At 36.5% G+C, this 21,223-nt stretch overlaps 1 protein-coding gene across 1 annotated transcript in view; it reads left to right on the forward strand.

Moving 5' to 3' along the window:
- The window catches only part of FGGY (FGGY carbohydrate kinase domain containing), a 77,736-nt gene that overhangs the window by 18,820 nt on the left and 37,693 nt on the right, over window positions 1-21,223 (forward strand). The window contains exons 2-7 of the mRNA XM_015821623.1: window positions 1,449-1,556; window positions 3,352-3,413; window positions 9,275-9,422; window positions 10,902-10,976; window positions 15,066-15,186; window positions 17,807-17,901. Of these exons, the coding sequence (XP_015677109.1) occupies window positions 1,449-1,556; window positions 3,352-3,413; window positions 9,275-9,422; window positions 10,902-10,976; window positions 15,066-15,186; window positions 17,807-17,901 (609 nt within the window). The remainder of the gene's footprint in view (window positions 1-1,448; window positions 1,557-3,351; window positions 3,414-9,274; window positions 9,423-10,901; window positions 10,977-15,065; window positions 15,187-17,806; window positions 17,902-21,223) is intronic.

Below are 21,223 nucleotides of genomic sequence, written 5' to 3' on the forward strand. Positions count from 1 at the left end.
GATCAGCTAGTGACAGAAATACCTTGGTAAATTATTGTGGGTATTCTTTAAAATGCCAAGCTGGGCTGCAGATATTCAAAATCTGGTGGTTTCCCAGCAGAACCAATTATAGTCTTTTAATTTGACTTTCCCTTTGAGGATTGGCAAAGACTCAGGTAGCTTTGGAAACAATGAACCAATCATTTATGGAATATGGCAAATAATGAGTTAGGTCATAAAATATTTAGACCTTCCTGGAGTTGTTCAGAAAAGTACATATTAGACGTTTTTGTGTTTGTGTTTATGTTCATTAGAAAGGATTTTATTTTTTATTCCAGTTTCAGGTCACATATTCTGCAAGTTGTATTTTTTCAGAATTAGATTAAAAACAACTGCAAGTGAACAATAATTTTGGCACATTTCTAAAATAAGGTGGTCAGTTATTTTTAGCGTACTTTTATTTATTCATTTTTGGGATAATTATAAAAGAGGATTTGCAGTTGTCTCATTAACAATTGGGCCTCAAGTAACCTATAAAAACCTCTAAAACCCCAATACTAAAAATATAGTATTGCTTATTGGGATCATACCTTCTTACTTTCATTTGTACTTTATCCTTGGGGTAGTTAGCAGAGGACATCTCTCTCCCTCCCCCTCCCCCTCTCCCCCTCCCTCCCTCTCTCCCCGTCTCTCTCTCTCTCTCTTCCTGTCTCTCTCTCCCCGTCTCTCTCTCTCTCTCTCTCTCTCTCTCTCACACACACACACACACACACACAGACACACACACGGAAGCTCAGAATACAAAACAAGGTTCTTTCAGAAAAATGGGAAAACTTTATTTGATGTGTTGGCAGAGAGGAGATGAGGTAAGATGTTTCCATAAAGTGTACACATGATGGTACAGACGTATGTGTGCAAATTCAGAAGTAATCATAATGTCAAATATAAATGCAATAGATTTTAGTTTAGTTAGGAATAATATTCCTTGGTGATTGATCATGGTTGATAGACAACTCCAAAATCTCTGCTTTCTCTTCCTAAATAGGAAGGAATAGGAATAGGAATATTCTTTATTGGCCAAATGTGATTGGACACACACAGAATTTGTCTCCTTAAAGATAATTTTTTTTATCTGTAAATTGCCTGTTGATTTTAACTTTTGATAAAATTGAGCTATATATTTTGTAAATATGGCCAGGATGCTGCCATACATGTATTTGTTGTCAACACTAAAATCCCCCAAATCTTTGACAGTTGTTACTGATGAGGTGCTGCAGTCTCAAGAACAATTATGTGCATTTTAGAGACAATTTCTCAAATTTCTATCTTGCTTCTTTTTCTTTGCCACTAGTTTTCCTTTGCTGTCTTTGCTGTTGAACATTGACCATCAGTAGCTTTCCAAGTATCTACCCATAAACCTGTGACTTTGTAATGCTTCAACTCTTACAGACTTAAATTTTCTTTTTCAGGTTAGTAAGTCCCCTATATTTGTTCCTGGTGTTTGGGGACCCTATTATTCAGCAATGGTGCCAGGATTGTGGCTAAATGAAGGAGGTCAAAGTGTAACAGGGAAACTGGTAGGTCTAAATTTAGTTCCATTTACTATTTTATTTATATTTAAGCTACATCATTATTTTCACATTTGTTAAATGAAAACATGCAATAGATCATATAAGTTCAGTTGGATAATAATGATTAGAATTATAAAGTTATGTGACAGTTCAAACTTTGAAGTAATTTTAGTATATATAGCAGATCCATAGTAAGTTTCTCTAAGTCAGGTGTGTCAAACAGCCAGCCTACGGGCCGGATGCGTCACACGGAAGCCGCGCCCATCCCATTGCCGGCAATGGCAAAACCGTCCCGATACGTTGCGCGATGTCACCTGACGTCGCGAGCTTGACATGTCTGCTCTAAGTTATGGGAGAGAGGATGATAACTATATTTATCCCTCATGTGCCATAAGAAGTAGATTTGCCTTATTTATGTTGTCATGAAATAGATTTTAGCTCTGGACTGAATTCTGTATGCAAAATAAAGATAAAAAAGAAACTACTTTCCTGTTGTATCTTCTTAATATATGCACATATTTATGTATTATCTTATTTTTGTATACTGTCTTTCACATGCTGCCGAAGGAAGCATATACATGTTTCAAGTATATGAATACATTCATTAGTGAAGTTAAAGTTTCTTTGCTCTGGATCATACCTATGAACTAATATTGGGTGACTTGGGATTTAAGGAATAAGATTTAACTTTATTCACAGAGATATTCATTTCAGTCATTGAGAGCTTCATTTTGTTTTGTTTTTAAATATGTTTGGGAATAGAAATTCTACTTATTTATTTATTATTAAATGTATATGTCTGGTACACCTTTGCTTGCTGATTCATGTGCTGAACTTGGGAGAAATGCCTGCTCTTGAAAGGAACTGCCGGTCCCTAATACTGATCCCTCAAGAATCAAGTTTATATCCTCCTGGATCTAGTATTAATCCTGGATAGCTACAACATATAATGGAATGGAGGGCTCTTTATCAGCTTTAGCCATATCCTATTTGGAAGAAGAATACCCAGCTTCAGTGATCATTTTCTGATAACCTTGAAGTTGGATTAGTTGCAATTCATTCTTTTGGAGAACGGCCTGGAATGTAGCAGTGTGTTTCCTGAAGTTCCCACTGAAACTGTGTGAAACAACTATTGTAAGCTACTAATATAAAACTTGGATTCATCCTTCAGTTTAACCTCAGAACAAGTTGTTAGCGGATTGGACCGAGAGAAAATAACTGGCCTAAGCTTCCTGAACTGCAGGACTGAGTAGAAATTTGAATTTATATCATCATCACTTATAGATCAAGATTAAATTTATCTTTATGTTTTAGACTGTCTGCACAATTCTATACATTACTATAGGGTATTCCAGACTCATATAGTTCAACAGAATTTACAATATTCTTGAGATGTAGAGTGTAGAAATAATAATCTGCTGCATATTTCAGGTTTGCAGACGTAAAATGCACATACATATTGACTATATTTAATGTTAAGGGACTTGTAAACAGTATATTGGGGAACAAATGAAAAGTCATTCTGTTGAAGGTTTGGGGCCCACATCACATTTCACAATTACAGCAGTAATTGCTATAGTTAAGAATTACCTTGTACAAAAAAACAGTGTAAAGGATAATTGTAGTAAGGCCTTAGTTTATTTTCAAAAAATGACAAGTTTCAATTCAGTGCTTATTTTTCTGCATATTGGTAGAATGCATAGTTGCTGAAACAAATCTGTCATCCAGGTAATCGTATTTCAGAAATATAAAACTACCTTCAATCAAAAATCAATATTTTTTTTCATTTTCTTTTCTTAAGATGGAGCATATTGTCCAAGGACATGCTGCTTTCCCAGAACTACAAACAAAATCTGAAGCCAGGTCAGGTCATAAACCTTATTTCTTCTTCATTTATTATTCTGTTTAGAAATTTCTTTTTGGCTGTAAAACAGACAAACCACTTAGCCAGAATCTTCCAGCTTCATTTGGGATGTGGGTTGGGCTATGTGTCATATATACACGTCTGTCCAAACGTATTTATCCTCCCTATTTTAGCATATATTTTTAATACACCTGAGGAATGAGTCACATGTCTGTTTCTAAGATGCTGTCATCAACAAGAGTTGATTTTCTCTAGTCATGGCAGACTTGTAAAATATTTTTTGTGAATGCCTGGACAACAGTTCATCCTAATTTTCACATGCTTAGTTTCAGTGCTTAGATATAGGAATTTGCAAAATTCCTACAAAAATCCATCTTTTAATAATGGTGCCATTCTCAGTGAGATGATCATGTGAAGAATTTAACCTTATAACCAAGCAGTTAGAAAGCTCTTATAATAATGTAAGTAATGGAAAGTTAATTGTTTGAGACTTAAAAATACTCACCCACACTCATTCATATGAATAATGTTACCCTACCAGGGGTAGGCAACTTGGCTCTTTTATGACTCGTGGACTTCAACTCCCAGAATTCCTGAGCCAGCATGGCTGGCTCAGGAATTCTGGGAGTTGAAGTCTACAAGTCATAAAAGAGTCAAGGTTGCCTATCCCTGCCCTAGTCTCTCCTTCTAAAAAAATTAAATAGAATCTTTGATTCTTTTCCACTGAATGGTGCTCACCACTAATCAAAAGGGATATACTCTGGTATTTATCTTGTTTATCTCATAGAAAAGAACATTTTTAGCTTTTACAAAAGAGGAAGAACTCAGTGAAAGTCTCTTAATAATCAAACAAAAGCATTTGGCCATATTTTTGAACCATTCCAAACAGGTTCCCCGATTTTAATCCACTCACCAATGATTCTTTATTCTCTCACAATATCTCTTTTACTTAGGGAATGATAGCTCACTTTATATCTTAACAATTTCAATTTTTTTATAGACTAAGATATAAATCTAAACACACAAACACACATACTTTTCTATTTTGTAACAGATAATTTGTTCCGGGTATCCCATCAACCAGCAGATATGTGCAGTGTGCTTATACGCATTCAGGATATGTATTTAAGTTTTGAATTGAAAACTTGAAATATTTTTTAAAAGTCCAATCTACGTAGCAGTTTTGGAAATATGAATTAGATCAGTTCAGTTAAAAATGTGCTCCAAATAAAATTATTTCCACCCGGTGCAAAGGCTATTGCTCTAGAGAAAAGACCAAGTGGAAATAAGGAAGGAAAAGAGATATTACCTCATGCCGGCATGTTAGCCATTATGCAGGTTTTTAGGCAGGGGGGGCTTAATGGAACAGAGTAGTGGACTTTTAAAAATACGAGTTAGAGAGTATGTTTAGGTTTGACGATTATTATCTCTTCAATTTTTAGCTTTGACATCAGGATCTCTGTATCCTAAGACACTGAAAATAAATTGATCCTGTCCTATAATATCAGAAAATTCATTTTATTCTTACTTAAGATGTGATTGTGTAAAGCTGGACAGAGAGGTGTTCTGATTAAAAGATTTACACAATATTACATTACAGAAGGACACCCATTTTATACTATACAATATATCAGTGATGGCGAACCTTTTAGAGACCGAGTGCCCCAAAACCGGCCCCTCCCCGCCCGCCCCTGCTCCGCCCCTGCCCGCTCCGCTCCGTCCCAGCTCCACCCCCACCCGCAGGGCCCTCCACCGCCTCTACAGCCTGTCGCAGATCACCCAAGTGGCCCAGCAGTGCTATGGCAGCCCTGCCTTCCACCTGCACCCCGCAGCATCAACTGCGCGTGACAGGGTGCAAGGGTGGAGTCATGTCCCTGCCGAGCTGCCATGTCCTTGGCTGCACTGCTCCGCGCGGGCCATGCTCGAGGGCGACTCTCTTCCGGGGGGGCTGATGAGGAGGGGGCCATGGGGGGAGGTGGGGCTGGGACGATGGTGCACGTGCCCATAGAGAGGGCTCTGAGTGCCGTCTCTGGCACTGTGCCATAGGTTCGCCACCACTGCAATATATGATATGAGAGAGCCAGTTTGGTATAGTGATTAAGACACCAAGCTAAAAAGTGGGAGACTGTGAGTTCTAGTCCCACCATAGGTGCAAAGGCAGCTGGGTGACCTTGGACCAGTTACATTCTGTCAGGCCTGGGAAAGAGACAATGGCAAATGGGGTTGGCCACTTAATAAAGATGCCATGTGATAGTGAGGTGATGTTTCACTGATTTTCCATTTTAAGGATTTGATGTTTATTTTGTTGTAAATGCTTGGGAGTCTTTGTAGAATCAGTGGTGGCATATAAATATGATAGACATTTGTTTGTATATTCTGAATATCAAGTAATTAGGTTAAACGGAGAGAATCATATAGTTAAATACATGAGATTTTAATACCCTTTAAAGCGCCTGAAGCACCGGGCCTCAACAGGTCCAGGCAATCTCCAGATAAAATAGTAGTGGAATGAAAGAAGATCAGAATAAGAACCTTGTCAGGGGCAAACTATACAGACAACCAATTTTTATGGCCACAGACTATTCTTGTTTCTTTATTTTTATAACATTTAAATATAAAAGTGAGCTACACACCCAAATAATCATTTCAGAGAGTCATATCATACCTCCTGCTTTCATTTCTCATAATAGATGTTTCATTTTTTTCAATATATTAATAAGAAATTGTTCTTGTATTCTACTCTCTATGTTCCCTTTTGTTCCTGTAGTTCTTTTTCCATTTTCTTTCAGTGGGGAAATTGTACAAACAAAATGCTAATTAATTAATTAATTAATTAAATTAAAATTAATTAATTTTAAAATTAATGCAATTTAAATAATTAATAGCTACCTTAGCACAATAATTGTGCAGTTCTTTGTAAATTGTGCACTTATTTTGCAGCAAATGAGATTTCATTGTTTGAGAACATGTCCCCCAAAGAATTTACATTTTTTGCTAATTTTCTTTAATATATCTTTTGAAGACCAGTAACATAGAAGTCTTTAAAAATATTATTGTATATTTTTATGGATATATTTGCTTTGCCAACTGATGTTACAGAATATTTAATCATTGGTATAGCAATATATTAAGTTTATAGACAAATTTATTTATTTATCAAATTTAAAAATTACCCATCTCCCTCAGAGAGGTGTGTTTGACTGCAGCTAACACATAGGATTGTTTTGACCTGAGAAATGTTTCCAAGACCATTTTACAATCTCATTCAAGGTCCACTGATTAAGGCATTAGGCTAGAAAGCAAGAGACTACGAGTTCAAGTCCTGCCTTAGCCAAGAAGCCAGCTAGGTAATTTTGGGCCAGTCCTTCTCTCTCAGCTCAACCCACTCACAGGGTTGTTATTGTGGAAAAAATAGGACAAATAAGTGCTGGATATGTTTGCTACTGCCTTGAGTTGTTTATAAAAATAATAAAGGCCTGAAATACCTTCATAAATACCTTCATCCAGACAAAGTTTACTTTTGGGATACTAGATCAGGCATGTCAAACTGCTGGCCCACAGGCCGGATGCGTCATGTCGAAAACTAATCAAGGAGTGAAGCAACCTAGAACTAAGGAGAAACTTCCTGACAGTTAGAACAATTAACCAGTGGAACAACTTGCCTCCAGAAGGTGGTGAATGCTCCAACACTGGAAGTTTTTAAGAAGAGATTGAACAGCCATTTGTCTGAAATGGTATAGGATTTCCCAGGGCTTTTTTTCTCATAGAACGCCCAGAACGGAGTTCCGGCACCTTTTTTGGATGGAACCTTGTAGGGTAGGCAAGACAGGTTGTATGACGTGTGTGAGTTCTGGCACCTTTTTTTTTTTTTTTTTTTTAGAAAAAAGGCACTGGGATTTCCTGCCTGAGCAGGGGGTGATGACCTCCAAGGTCCCTTCCAACTTTATTATTATTATTAACCGTGCCCACCCCATTATTGGCAATGGGGGAAAAGTCCCGATACATCGCGCGACGTCACGTGACGTTGTGAGTTTGACATGCCTGTTCTAGATGAATTTGTGGACTGTTACAGCTTCATGACCTAACTTCTTGTGAAATATATTTGAATTGTCCCATGTTCTCTGTTTGAAATCTTGTGCTACGTCACTGAAGCCTGCTTTTCATTATCTTTTTTTTTTTGTCCTCTTTCATTGAACAGTTATGCTGGGCAACACAGTAAGAATGAAAATGAAATAATTCTACAAAAGAATTTTAACAACTTTCAAACTATGACTCCCCCCCATATACAAGACATCACATTAATATAACAATAATGTTTTAAAAAACTTTAAAGTATATGAATAATGAAGTAAATTAGCTATTTTAATGTGTTCCAAGTGTACTTCATTTTGAATGATACCATCCGATAGCAAACACATGGTAAGATCTAATTGAAACAATGTGAAGCTGAATGCTTAAATGTAGAATATAAATATACAGCTGCAAGGAGGTCAGAAGTCAGAATAGTAAACACATGCCAAATTCCCACAGGGAACTCGTTAGTGCATGGCTGGGGCTAAATGAATATCACTATTTAGACCTCCAGAACTGAGACATTGATTAGTCCGTTATAATTAGATGGAGATGCTATTTTGGCCAATCTGTCTGCAGATGGAAAGTCTTCGATACTTTGATAAAGAAGGTAAAACCAATGATAAAAATTAGAAAGCTGCTCAAAAGGTTTTTAGACATGTATAAAAGTGGTAAGAGCAAGTTCCATTGGCATGTCAGTGCAGGCATTATGAGGCTAGATTGCTGTTCCAGTTGATTTCAGTGAGATTTGGCATGTTTTGCTTTCTTTGGCGTTCAGCCTCTGGGCGCATACTGGAGAAAGTTAAGCACACTTAAGTTCCACTTGAAATTAATGAAATTAAACCCAGTGCACATTATCTGGATTGCATCCAAGCCCTCAGTGGATGAGGCTGTGGAATTTGCATTGTGCCTGCTAAATATCCCGACTCGCATGAGTATTTCACCATTTAATCTCTCTGTTAAAGTTGTGTATATAAATCACATGTATTTATATGCGGTCTCACATATAAATCACTTGTTCTCGTGTGATCTCACAAAGTACACGTCTTTCTTCATGGAAGAAAGTGGTTCCCATCTTCAAACAAGGAAAACAAACAGATCCAAGAAATTACAGACCAATTAGCCTAACATCAATACCTGGGAAGATACTGGAAAAGATAATAAAAAAACCCAGATCTACGGACATCTAGAAACAAATAAAGTTATAATTAAAAATCAGCATCGGTTTGTTAAAAAGAGATAATGCCAAACCAATCTTATTTCATTCTTTGACAAAGTGACTAAATTAATAGACCAGCAACAGTCATTTGTCTGAAATGGTATAGGGTCTCCTGCTTGAACAGGGGGTTGGACTAGAAGACCTCCAAGATCCCTTCCAGCTCTATTCTGATTGTACAAAGATAATAGTCCTTAAACTTGTACCAGGGCAGTCAGTGTATACGGTAGATAACAATATAAAATGTCATTAAGACTTAGTTATTAACCTTTTGCAATTTGAGAGTCTAATTCTGAACAAGTCTTGATTACAGCAAACTGTGTTTTAGCATTATAGTGCAGTTCATTTTCTTGCTGGTATCTCCAAATTCTGTTTCAGATCCCTGTATAAACCCCATACATCAAGTAATATATTAATATTCTCTTTCCTTATTCCTTTACAGTTTCATTTTGCAAGCCTTTCCTAGTTTGTGTATTTCTTATTAGGAGTCCAAATCATGCAATATGTTCAGAGAATAACCTTTCTCCCCCAGCTCTGCTCACTCCCTTTTTTTTTCATTTGTTTTTCTTGCAGAGCTCAAAGTATATATACATACTTGAATGGTCACCTGGATCTGATTAAGAAATCTTTGCCTGTGGGTTTGCTCACTGTTGATTTACATGTTTGGCCAGATTTCCATGGCAACCGATCTCCCCTTGCAGATATGACTCTAAAGGGCATGGTAAGAAACAGTCTGTTGTTGTAAAAGAGTGAAAACAGAATAATTGTATAAAATAAGACCATGAAATTAGCATTATTTTAAATATTTTATCATTTTTATTTGAAAATCCTACAGAATGTTTTTCCTGAAATGATTGTTGATATCCAACCAAAAATGAAAAAAAAGAAAAAAAAACCCAAGTTATATGTAATTCTGTTATCATTAAAATATAATGGTAAAACATTACCTATACATATAAAACTTTTTTAATTTTGCATAGTTTTATATGATTTTATAGGATTAGCTGAAATTTGCAGGGATTTGACAAGCAGAAAATTCCAAATTATAATTGCTGCTGAATATAAAAGCAAAAATGCAGTTAAAGATATAGAAGAATATGATAGGTCTACCAAGACGAGAGGCTGTTTTTTGAGGTTACATAGGGTGGGAAGTATATACAGTAAGTCTATGTGCCACATTACAAAAGCTTTATTAGGCATATGAAGACTTGGACAAAGAGAGAGAATTTCATCCTGGTAAAAATCTTGAATTCAGTATAAAAGTGTTGAGCCACTGTATTTCTTACTAATCTCTGGATCCAAACCTCATCTGCCAGCTTCTTTCTGCACTCAAGCATTACAAGCATTGCCCTTTCACAAATGCCTAGCTTCTGGAGGTTAGACAACCATTTGTCTGAAATGGAAAATGGTCTCCTTGAGCAGGGGGTTGGATTAGAAGACCTCCAAAGTCTCTTCCAGTCCCTCTATTCTATATTATTCTATGTTCTTTCCACAAAAAATATTTTCTGCATCCAAGTTCTTTTTTAGTTGAATGCTATGTTTGTGGCCCACAAGGGTATACTTGAAGAGACTTTTCATAGGGTACATGAGTTTTCAAATAGTTTTTTGTGCTTACTCTGCAATACTCGTAATATAGCAAAAAGGTGATGTTTATCAGGTCACTTGTTAGATTGGATTCAATCTCATGTTCCACATATTAAACCCTAAAGATGGCATGCTTTTTAGATGGCATTAATTCTTTTGCTTTTGGGACAACTGTTCATTTTGATTTATGTTTATGATGGTTTCATGGGAAAATGCATAGTGCTTGAAGTTAAACTGAAACTTGCTATAAAAATAAGCAAGGAGAAATGCTAATTGCTTTCCTTCAAAACACATTAAATTGATGTCTGTCTCAGTTTTCAGTTCCCCATTCACAAAAAATGGCAAGTATATTTATCCTCTATGTACCCCAGTATCTATGTTGTTCCCTTGCAACTGGCATTATTTTCCCAACTTGGAAGTAACAATAAATCCTGAAGATGAGTGCCTTTTTAAAGACCTGTATTCTTAAATTTATCCAATCCAAGCAATTCAAGCTAGAGTTTATTACCAAACCATGTGATAATGAAATCCATAAATTACTTCTATGATAAAATGTATTAGAATCTTGTCCGGGAAAGGAAATTAGTAAGTACAGAAATGTTCTTGTTCCCTTCAGGTAGTGGGACTGACACTATCTCAAAGTCTTGATGATCTTGCTCTTATTTATCTAGCTACAGTTCAAGCCATTGCGGTAAGTTCAGTAAATTTTCCCTAAGATTTAAGGGAAATGTTCTTTTCTTGGGGGGGGTCATAATATATTATTTTTTTCATAGCAAATGGCTGTTGAAATTCTTAGGTCTATTTGTGAATGGAGAAACTGAAACAATTTATCTAACCCTAATAGCATTGAGTTTTTGTTGTTGTTGTTGTTGTTGTTGCAAATGATGGCATCAGTATCCTGTAGAAATAACTATCAGCATTAGCATATCCCGCAATGGCCTAAACCTAATATTATTCTATGGAGTAATGCAGGCAGTGTGGCAATATTTTTTTTTAAAAAAGAGAAAAAGTACAAAAAGAAAAGAAATTTCAAATGTGTTTAAATTTGTATTTATGTTGTCTCCTCTCCAAATCTGTCTTCCTTGTGGTTAATTCCATATAAACTCCTGTTCAACAGGGGGAAATTCATTTGATTGAGAGATACGGAGTGCAATGATAATTTGGTCGTGTCAGAAGCAGTAGTGTGGACTACTGGTACTATTGATTGATATGTTGTACTTGAATTTTTAGGAGGCAGCCTTGTACATCTGGAACGCAGGTTTTTCTATCTCAGACCAAGAATTTAGGAGCTAAAAACACAAAAAACCCTATTCCACTTACTTTTCAAGATACTGTTGCATATGAGTAGTTCAGTTTTTATGGCTGAAGTAATTCCAGTGGCCATTTTATTTTCCCATTCAACAAACGGCAAAAGGGAAGGGAATTGTGAAGACACATACCATTAGCAGGTAGTAATTAATTAGATTTTGCTTTTGCTTTTCCTTGTGAAATAGAATGGCAGATGATCCTGTGATATTCCAATACTTTTCTAGTATTCACTATACATAATATTTCTACATAACTTTTTTTTTAAATCCCAGGATATGGTGCCTGGCATGGATTAGATAGACTGTAGATTTCTGGGATTAGCTTTTTGCTGGAACATCAAACAACACTAATTTGGACCCAGTTCAAAAGAAAGTTAGTTAGTTTGTTTGTTTTTGAAAAGGCCCCCTGAGAAATGCCATGGATGTCCTATGGGGGCTGTTAGGTACTGGATTGGATGAAGTGTACTCTGACTCAACCCTAGCAAGATGGAATGGCTGTGGATATTTGGATTCCCCCAGAGACAAGGATTTTCATCTTTGGTTTTGGATGGAGCAGCACTGCCCAAAACAGATCCAGTGCACAATCTGGGGGGCTTCCTGGACTCGTGGCTCCTGCTCAAAGAGCAGGCGGCAGTTGCGGCCAGGAGGGTCTGTGCACACCTTTGGGTGGCGCCCCAGTTAGATAAGATAACCTTTATGGTCATTTTTTACTGTGAGCACACAGTATTTACCCATACACATACATAACACACACACACATATATATTTGCTTCACCTTCCTCATATGTGGACATTTATAATTGATACAACCTTACAGATATCTATCAAATCTGTTACGGAACTGTAACTTTTTTTTTATCATAGTCCAATAGTTTCTGTTCTTTGTTAGAGTGTTCCATAATATTACTCTGCCCAGTTTAGCAATGAGACCAATTTCTTGAAATCCACTTGCACAGTTTTAACACTTCCCCGGACACAAACAGAATTACTTTATATATAGTTAGAATGTATATTTGCTAATCTTACTATTACTGTTCTTTGATAGTACAACAGTGGTGTACTTTCATGCCAGTCTTTTTGATTTAAATAAGAAATGCAAATCATTTCTCAGAAAATGAGAACTACTAATATTATCTTGTGAAAGACGACAATACTTCTTTGGCAAACAAGCACTATGTCATTATTTTATGCTAATGAGGTGGAAGTTTTCTCAGTTGGGTATCCTGGGAAATCCATCTATTATTATTCTAGTGTTTCTTTATACTAGATTCTATTGTGCTTTGAAATTAAACTCACTGGTCCCTCCTGTGTTATTTTTACAGAGGTACTGCATATATAATGTAATGTGTGTGGGTGTGTGTATGTGTGTGTGTTATTACTCACTGATATACAGAGCTGGTTCTTAATATTGTAGCAACTAAAACAACAAAGAAAACCAATGGATCAGGGCCTGCTATTTTCTGTAACATTCAGAAAATATTACTTTTAATGTTTAAGGGCATTTTGGAAGTATAACTTTCTTACTTGGAAATTAGTCACTCTTTTATAGGAATCAAAATATTACAGTCACAATATATTAACTTACAACTGTATACAACCTCAGGCCGCATGTTGTTCACATGTATTAAATATCATTTAAACTATCTAAAAGCTCATCTGTTTTCTTTCTAGTAAGGGATTTTGCAGGAAAGTGCCATTTGCATGGGATATCTCTTAGTTTGCATAGTTTTCCATATACAGGTAGTCCTCGGCTTACAACAGTTTGTTCAGTGACCGTTCAAAGTCATAACGCTACTGAAAAAAGTGGCTTATGACTGTTTTTCACATTTAAAACCATTGCAGCGTCCCCATGGTCACGTGATCAAAATTCAGATACTTGACAATTGACTCATGTTTATGACAGTTGCAGTGTCTCGGGTCATGTGATCCCCTTTTGCGACCTTCTGACAAGCAAACTCAATAGCGAAGCCAGTTTCACTTAACAGTTGTGTTAACTAATTTAACAACTGCAGTGATTCATTTAACAACGATGGCAAGAAAGTTTATAATATGGAGCAAATGTTAACAAATGTCTCACTTAACAACAGAAATTTTGGGCTCAATTGTGGTTGTAAGTCGAGGACTACCTGTAGTAATGTATAAATTAATGAATCTATATTAACCATATTGATGTTAACTCAAAAAAATGAGGTAGTTTCATCTTAAACTTTGCTGTGACCTTTTTCAGGCAAATGTAAGGATAATTTTAATGGGTATCATACTGCAAAGAAAAACAGAATAATTAGGCTTGAGATGGGGAAAAGGTTATTTTTGTGTGTGTAGAGATATTATAAATATTAACTTCAGTTAATGTTACAGATATCTAGATAAATATAGGTTGTGGGAATTCTGAAAAATATCCACAGTGCTCTCAAGTGGTAAAATTGTAGTAGTTAAGAATAAAACCATTCACAATCTCAAAGCAAGACACAATTTTTAAAAGTGAATACCTGTCCATTAGTAATGAAAGTAATGGGCATAGGATAGTTTTCCTCAGTCTAATGATTTCCAAAAGAGTTGGATTACATTTCCCATCATCCACATCTAATATAGTTAATTAACGTATTGTGTGTCATTAATTGTATTGTGCTTTCCATTAGATGCCCTTGTTAATGTTAAAAGTTTGCCAGAACTACCTATCTTAAATCAAAATTCCCGTGAAACTTAATCAGTATGAAATAAACAATTGAAGCTTAACTCTGCTTTTCTTAAACATCCTGGCGGAGTCTGTACAGGCATTTGTAGTACATTGTAAATCTTACAATGAACTTTGGCCATGCTTCAGAAGATGTTCAGTGTTAAATGCTGAGGGAATTCTTTAGCATTATGAGTTTGGCAAAGGGTAGATTTGGCAGTAATGTTACTTTTGAGGTTTTTTATTTTCTTTCAGCTGAAATTCAAAAAACAATTTTAAATACACAGCGTTCAAAGGGTTTCTCAGCATGAGCTGGAAATGTGAAACAAAAATCCCGTAAACCCATTTAAACGTTTATTTCTATTGTTTTAATTTTACTTTTTCAGAAGGTAAAACAAAGGTTAGAGTTGAAAAAAGTGCTCTTGATCGGAGCTATTATAACTAAATTGATTTCTAAAAAAAATGTATTAACATGGATATAAAAAAGAGATAAAAAATATGATTGCTCTGTGTTTAACAGTGTTAATTCCTGCATTTCTTCAACTATTTGTGAATGAGGAAGAGGATGTACTTCTGTGTATGTTTTTCTTATAAGCTAATGTCTGTCTTACAATTAATCTGGAGGCGTAGATGGACAATTTAATGTCAGAAGCAGAAAACTTAGAAATGCAACGTTATAGTGACTTAAAAACTCTTCTTCTCAATGGAAATAACTATGGCTTTTCAACTTTTCAAAGAACCATTTTACCTGTAGCATTTTTTGTTAATAGATATTTCTTTATGTTCTGTTTCATTTAAGTTGGGAACCAGACATATTGTAGAAACAATGCAAGCCGCAGGGCATCGTATCAACACTCTCTTTATGTGTGGTGGTCTGAGCAAGAACCCTCTCTTTGTCCAAATGCACGCGGACATCATTGGTAAGTTTCAGAATACAGCAAAGGAAATTAGCAGTAGACTGAGTCTTGCTTTCCTGTTCCTTGGCTGAAGAAATTGCAGGGTGAATATTATGACAAGTTCATAAAAATAATCAGCAAACAAGTCATATCTTAAACTTTCCAATACAGGTAGGCCCTTGACTTGCAACCATTTGTTTAGTTCAGGGGTCTTCAAGCTTGGCTCTTTTATGACTTGTGGACTTCAACTCCCAGAATTCCTCAGCCAGCCATGCTGGCTGAGGAATTCTGGGAGTTGAAGTCCACAAGTCATAAAAGGGCCAAGTTTGAAGACCCCTGGTTTAGTTACTGTTCAAAGTTACAATGGCACTGAAAAAAGTGAGTTATGTTTTTCACACTTAAGACTGTTGCAACATCCCCAATTTGGGCGCTTGGCAGCTGGCATATATTTATGACAGTTGCAATGTCCCGGAGTCATGTGATCATCTTTTGTGACCTTCTGACAAGCAAAATCAATGGGGAAGCCAGGTTCACTTAACCTTGTTATTAACTGAACAACTTCAGTGACTCACTTAAAAATTGTGGCAAGAACGGTCATAAAGTGGGGCAAAGCTCACTCAAGAACTGTCTTACTTAGCCACGGAAATTTGGGGTTCATTTGTAATCATACGTCAAGGACTACCTGTAGATTGGGAGTCTGCCATTGTACATTTTACCTTTACTGGTTAATATTAATAGTATCTCAGTGTTTCATTGGAAAAGTTAAATTCATTAAGCTGAACCACAGCTAGATGCAATTAGGATAGATAAAAAAATCAGTGAAAAAAGGGACACTATTGCATTGGACTCTCAAAAAAATCTGAGACGAGCTAAAGTGCAATAGCAAAAGCCTCTATTTTGTAAGGGGAATTGTTCTAGATTGTTCTGACAGGCATGGCAATAATTATAAATGGTGCTGAAATTGATGAATTAGTCTAATTCAATCAGAAACAAATTCCTATATAAAGATAAGTAAATACCAGGAATTGAAATGTTTAGAGTAGGTACCATTGTGAAATAATATTTCTTGTGCTGCCCAGAAATATTATTACAGTTGTATTTTGCTGATGGATTATTTCTCAATAATTTGTTGAAAATAAAGGAATAATTTTAATTTGTCAAGTAATGCAACCATGTACAGTAAACCATGTGTTGTAGGATTTAATATGTCTATTGATTCAAAATAGGCAAGCAGTTGCATTTAATTCATAGTATTCAGTGATGTGTTAGTATTTGCAATTTATCAAATCTTTCAGATATATAAAATTGGCACATTTTAAATCAGAAGAAGATATCAAGAGATTCATTTTTCTGGTCAAAATGTCAATAGCATTTATAACAAGTTACCTGTCTATGAGAGGAGATCCTAACTCACCTAACTTGTCATTTACGCATGAGTATTTTTGGATATACAGTATCTTGTGGTTAAAAAGAATATGTATTTCACCTGTGGAAAATGTATTTCTACAGTTCTAAAAGGTTGGGATTAAAAGCAAACCATGAACCATATGAGCCCTTTATTCTTCAGAGGAGCCAATATGGTTTAGATCAGGTCTAAAGCTTGGGCTCTGGGTATTTTGCTTTTAGATTTGCATCTCTTCAACATCGAACCAGGAACTGAGATCAAAATCAGCATTAAGTAATTACATTTCTTGAAAGCAGAAAAAGTGAACCAAATGATATAAGGTCTTGACCTGAGCTAGATATGCACAACAGGCTGTTGCCACAGCGGTCTTTTCTATTTGTCCAATGTGATTGGACCTTTTTCCTTATCTAATTCAAATAGCTTTGGAACCAAGAGCTCTTTCTGATGTCTAAAATTAAAGATCTATTAATAGATAATTCTGATTAAATTTTAAACTGGGGTCCTTTGACTGTATCTAATAGCCAAGCAGAATGTTGAACAAAGAGGCCTTTCTGCAGCTTTGGAATTTTTCCTGATTGTAGGAACTTTGATTGACATAGGATGTCAGAGTTCATCTGACTAAAATGCTCTTGGTTCTGTTGCCCTCATTAAAATCTATCTGATAAAATAGCTAACATTCCTGTATCAATCCCCTATTCTTCCAGGAAAAGACAGGGAAATACTGAATATATTACTGTTAAATGCAAGTACCCATTAGCCAATTATACGGGCTACCAATAGATAATTTCATAGAACATTTAAAAGCCTCAGATTCATATTGTTCAGAGGGCAAGATGAATACATTCATTGTTCGAAGGCACTTACAATGTGAAACATAAGCACCAAGTAAATTAAAAATACATTTAAAGCACGACAGCTATAAAGCCATTTTATAATTTAGTTGCTCCACAAGTTTAAACAATTTTATTTGTCAAAATATTTTTTTACCACAGAAAACCTAATTTCATCTATGCACCCTAAGACAGTATACATATATCACTGCAGGTTTCTTAATGCTGCTCCTGGCTGTTTCCACATTCAATTTGGCTTGCATTTAATGCTTAGGGGACACCAATAAGATCATACCAAGGAGCCATATCAGCCTTTAAAAAGAGGCAACTGCTTTAATATTTCAGGGAGAAGTGTGTCTTACATGCTTCATACCTCAGGCCCTTTAACTGATTTGTTGTCTTTGTCTAGGCATGCCTGTTGTTCTAGCCCAAGAAGTGGAGTCTGTGCTAATGGGTGCTGCTATTCTTGGAGCCTGTGCTTCTAAAGATTTTGCTTCCCTGCAGGTATGTAATCACAGAAGGTTCAAGTTGAATACAACAACTTGAACTCTGTTTTTCTCTGTTCCACCTCAGGCACGTTATAATTTAGAAGGGGAGAAAATACAGGGTTTGATCATTACAGAAGCCAGTGTTTTTAGCCCAATTTTTTTGTTTATGGGTTTGGTTGGTTAGTTGGTTAGGTTAAATAAGGACATGGAGCACACAAGTGCTGTATAATAGGGCCTAGACATTCAAGACAGAGAAATTCAGCATGGAATTGGAATTAATATTTATTTTTGAGGCAATGAGCACTTAATTTACTTTTAAAGCTAAATTTCTGATGCATCATTAGCAAACACTGATTTCTGCACTGGGAAATTAGTAGACATTCTAATTTATGAAGTGTTGACATATCACAGAGTAGACATGCAGTGTATTAAATTATATTGGTTGGTCACGGTCAAGAAGAGAAATCAATTAAATTTGCCGTTGAAACAGAAGTGGCAATAGTAACCACAGGCATGATAGTATAAAGAATTCTGATATCACTGAAGTGAGTAAATGTATTCCATTTTTTGAGTTCAGGATGTTTGTAGAGGTAGTGAAAAAGATTCAGTCCCTCAGTATATGGACTAATTGAAAATAACTTGCCTATGTCCTTCAGTGGATTTTTTTTTTTAAAAAACAAACCCTATTTCCTGGAGACATAGAAGAGTAAGCACTTATATGTGTTTTTAGTGTAGTAATAATAATAATTAATAATTAGTATGTGCTTATATTCTGTGGTAGACTTCTAAATTCTTTTTCTTCTGTATCGTTCTTCTGACAAAAAGGGAGTAGAACATTGTATATTAAGAACAATTTCCCATAGTCTCTTACATTTGCTTCATGAATACCATCCAATTTCTTCTGCTTTGGCAGTGGTCTGATCCTCACTTACATAGAAAGAAGTCCCACTGAAAACAGAGGTGAATATATTAATAACTCATAGCAGAGATTTGTTTGTTTGTTGTGGTGCAATTATAATTGCTTTACCAACTTGACTTCTAAGGAATAATTGTGGGACAGTGGATAAATAGAAACAATAATGGGTAGAAACTATTTGTTCCATTCAAGTTCTAAGGCAGTGATGGCAAACCTTTTAGAGACCGAGTGCCCAAAAACTGGCTCCACCCCTACCCTACCCCTGCCCCACCCCCACCCCGTGCCCCACCTGCCTGCAGGGCCACTCACCACCTCCAGGGCCCGCCGCAGATTGCCCAGGCAGCCCAGCAGCGCAATGGCAGCCACACCCTCTGTCCGCGCCCTGCAGCATCAACTGTGCAGGATGGGGTATGAGGGCAGAGTCTTGTCTATGCTGCCTGGCTGCCATGTCCTTGGCTGCGCTGCTCCGCGTGGGCCACGCTCAGGGGCGACTCTTCCAGGGGGCTGCTGGTGAGGAGGGGGTCATGGGGGCAGGCGAGGCTGCGGCAACGGTACGTGTGCCCGCAGAGAGGACTCTTGAGTGCTGCCTCTGGCACGCGTGCCATAGGTTCGCCACCACTGTTCTAAGGAGTCAAAGAGGCTATCTATGTCAAAATTGAACAGCCCTCTCTCAACAGAGGGGGAGAGATACGACATCATCTATCTCTGTTCTACAACACAATCCTTTCAGCAGTTCCAAGAAGGTTCCACACCCATTTGCACTACTCAGGTGACCCTGAGGACATAGAAAAACCTCCAATGGTCTCAATGACTCTTTAAAAGAATGCAAATGATCAGGCTGCAAGGCATATAAATCCTTCCATTCCCCACCATACAGTCAGAGGTGAAGAAGCTTCTTGGATGAGAAGCGAAATGTCTTCAAAGAAAAACAAGAAAGTCCAATTGCCTCTTGAAAAAAAAAGAATTGTTGTTTTGCTACTAAACTGTATGTTACAAGGAAAAACTGTACGTTACAAGGAAAAATGGAGGGTGAACTTTAAAAACATAGTAGAGGTGAATCATTTTCAGTCTGAGAAGTGTAACAGAGGCACAGTTCCTACTTTAACAATGCATTGGGTCATATGAGTCAAATGCATAGCATTTAAATGGAAATATGTATGGGGAGGGGAATGGGACTCTTACTTGGCAATCTCCCAGTTTTATCACTCACCATAACTATTTTAGACAGAGTTTATACACTTGAGGCCATGATTATTATGGTTTTATAAAAGCCCGTTTGTTTTTCTACTGTACATTAATCAGAACAATTGCCTTATGGAAGCTAATGGTAGCTTTCTTTGCAATTTGACTTGGAGTCATCTTTGCTAATTAAAGTGGCAAAGACCTACGTACAGGGAATAGGAAATATTGCTCCTAATTTTTTTTAGAAAGGGTGAAATAGCTGAAGTACAGAATTACATTAAATGACAATTCTATATTAATAAGATGATTGTGGCTTGGTAACCTCCTTCCTCAAACCTGCATTAATAAATCTTTTCCTCGTTGTGAACCACTTATGCTCTTCTGTTAAGCTATTATTATAATTTAAAATAGTTAATAATAGTTTTCTCCTGTGAAAGGATACTCAGTGACAGTGGTAGTTTGGCTTTTATATTTAAGCAAGCAAACAGATCATCCTTTAAATTTCAGTTTATGAGCTGTGCAGTACATACAACAGGTTGTAAATGCAGAGTTTCTCTGACAGCTGGTAAATGAACAGCCTTTGCCCTTCTGCGGTTGTTTCCAGCTTTTCCAGGAAATGATATTCACTAAAATTTATCCAGTACAGGTGGTCTTCAACTTCAACTTATGACCACAATTGAACCATCAGGAATTCTGGGAATTGAAGTCCACGAGTCATAAAAGACCCAAGTTGCCTACCCCTGATCTAGACCCTCCATCGATATTAACCTTTCTTTATCTTTCTGATTTACTTTTTTTTCCTCTTAGAAGGTGATCCATTTTACAACAATGCACTAGGATGTACTTAGTTCCTTATTCTATTTTTCTAAGAACACCTACAGATGGTAGAGGACAGGAAGGCCTGGAGGAATGTTGTCCATGGGGTCGCGATGGGTCGGACACGACTTCGCAACTAACAACAATAACAGGGCCTTTGTGGAAACAAAGGATTTTCTTGGATATAAAGATAATTCTGGAAGCTAGTGTTTTGTATAAAGTTTTTAATACATTTAAAGAGGGCTGGGATTCTGGTGTACACCAAGGAAGAAGTTTGTGGTTTCTTATTGCCAGTGTATATAGGGTTTTAGGATAGGGGTAGGATTGGGAGACTAAGTTTGATCATCCTCAGTTATGGAAATTCACTGTGTGACTTTTGGCCCATTGCCGTGTCTCTCAGCATAGTGATAAAATGAAACAAGCA

The sequence above is a fragment of the Protobothrops mucrosquamatus genome, unplaced genomic scaffold (genome assembly GCF_001527695.2).
Source record: "Protobothrops mucrosquamatus isolate PMUCROS unplaced genomic scaffold, P.Mucros_1.0 scaffold1366, whole genome shotgun sequence".
NCBI classification, from domain to species: Eukaryota; Metazoa; Chordata; class Lepidosauria; order Squamata; family Viperidae; genus Protobothrops; species Protobothrops mucrosquamatus.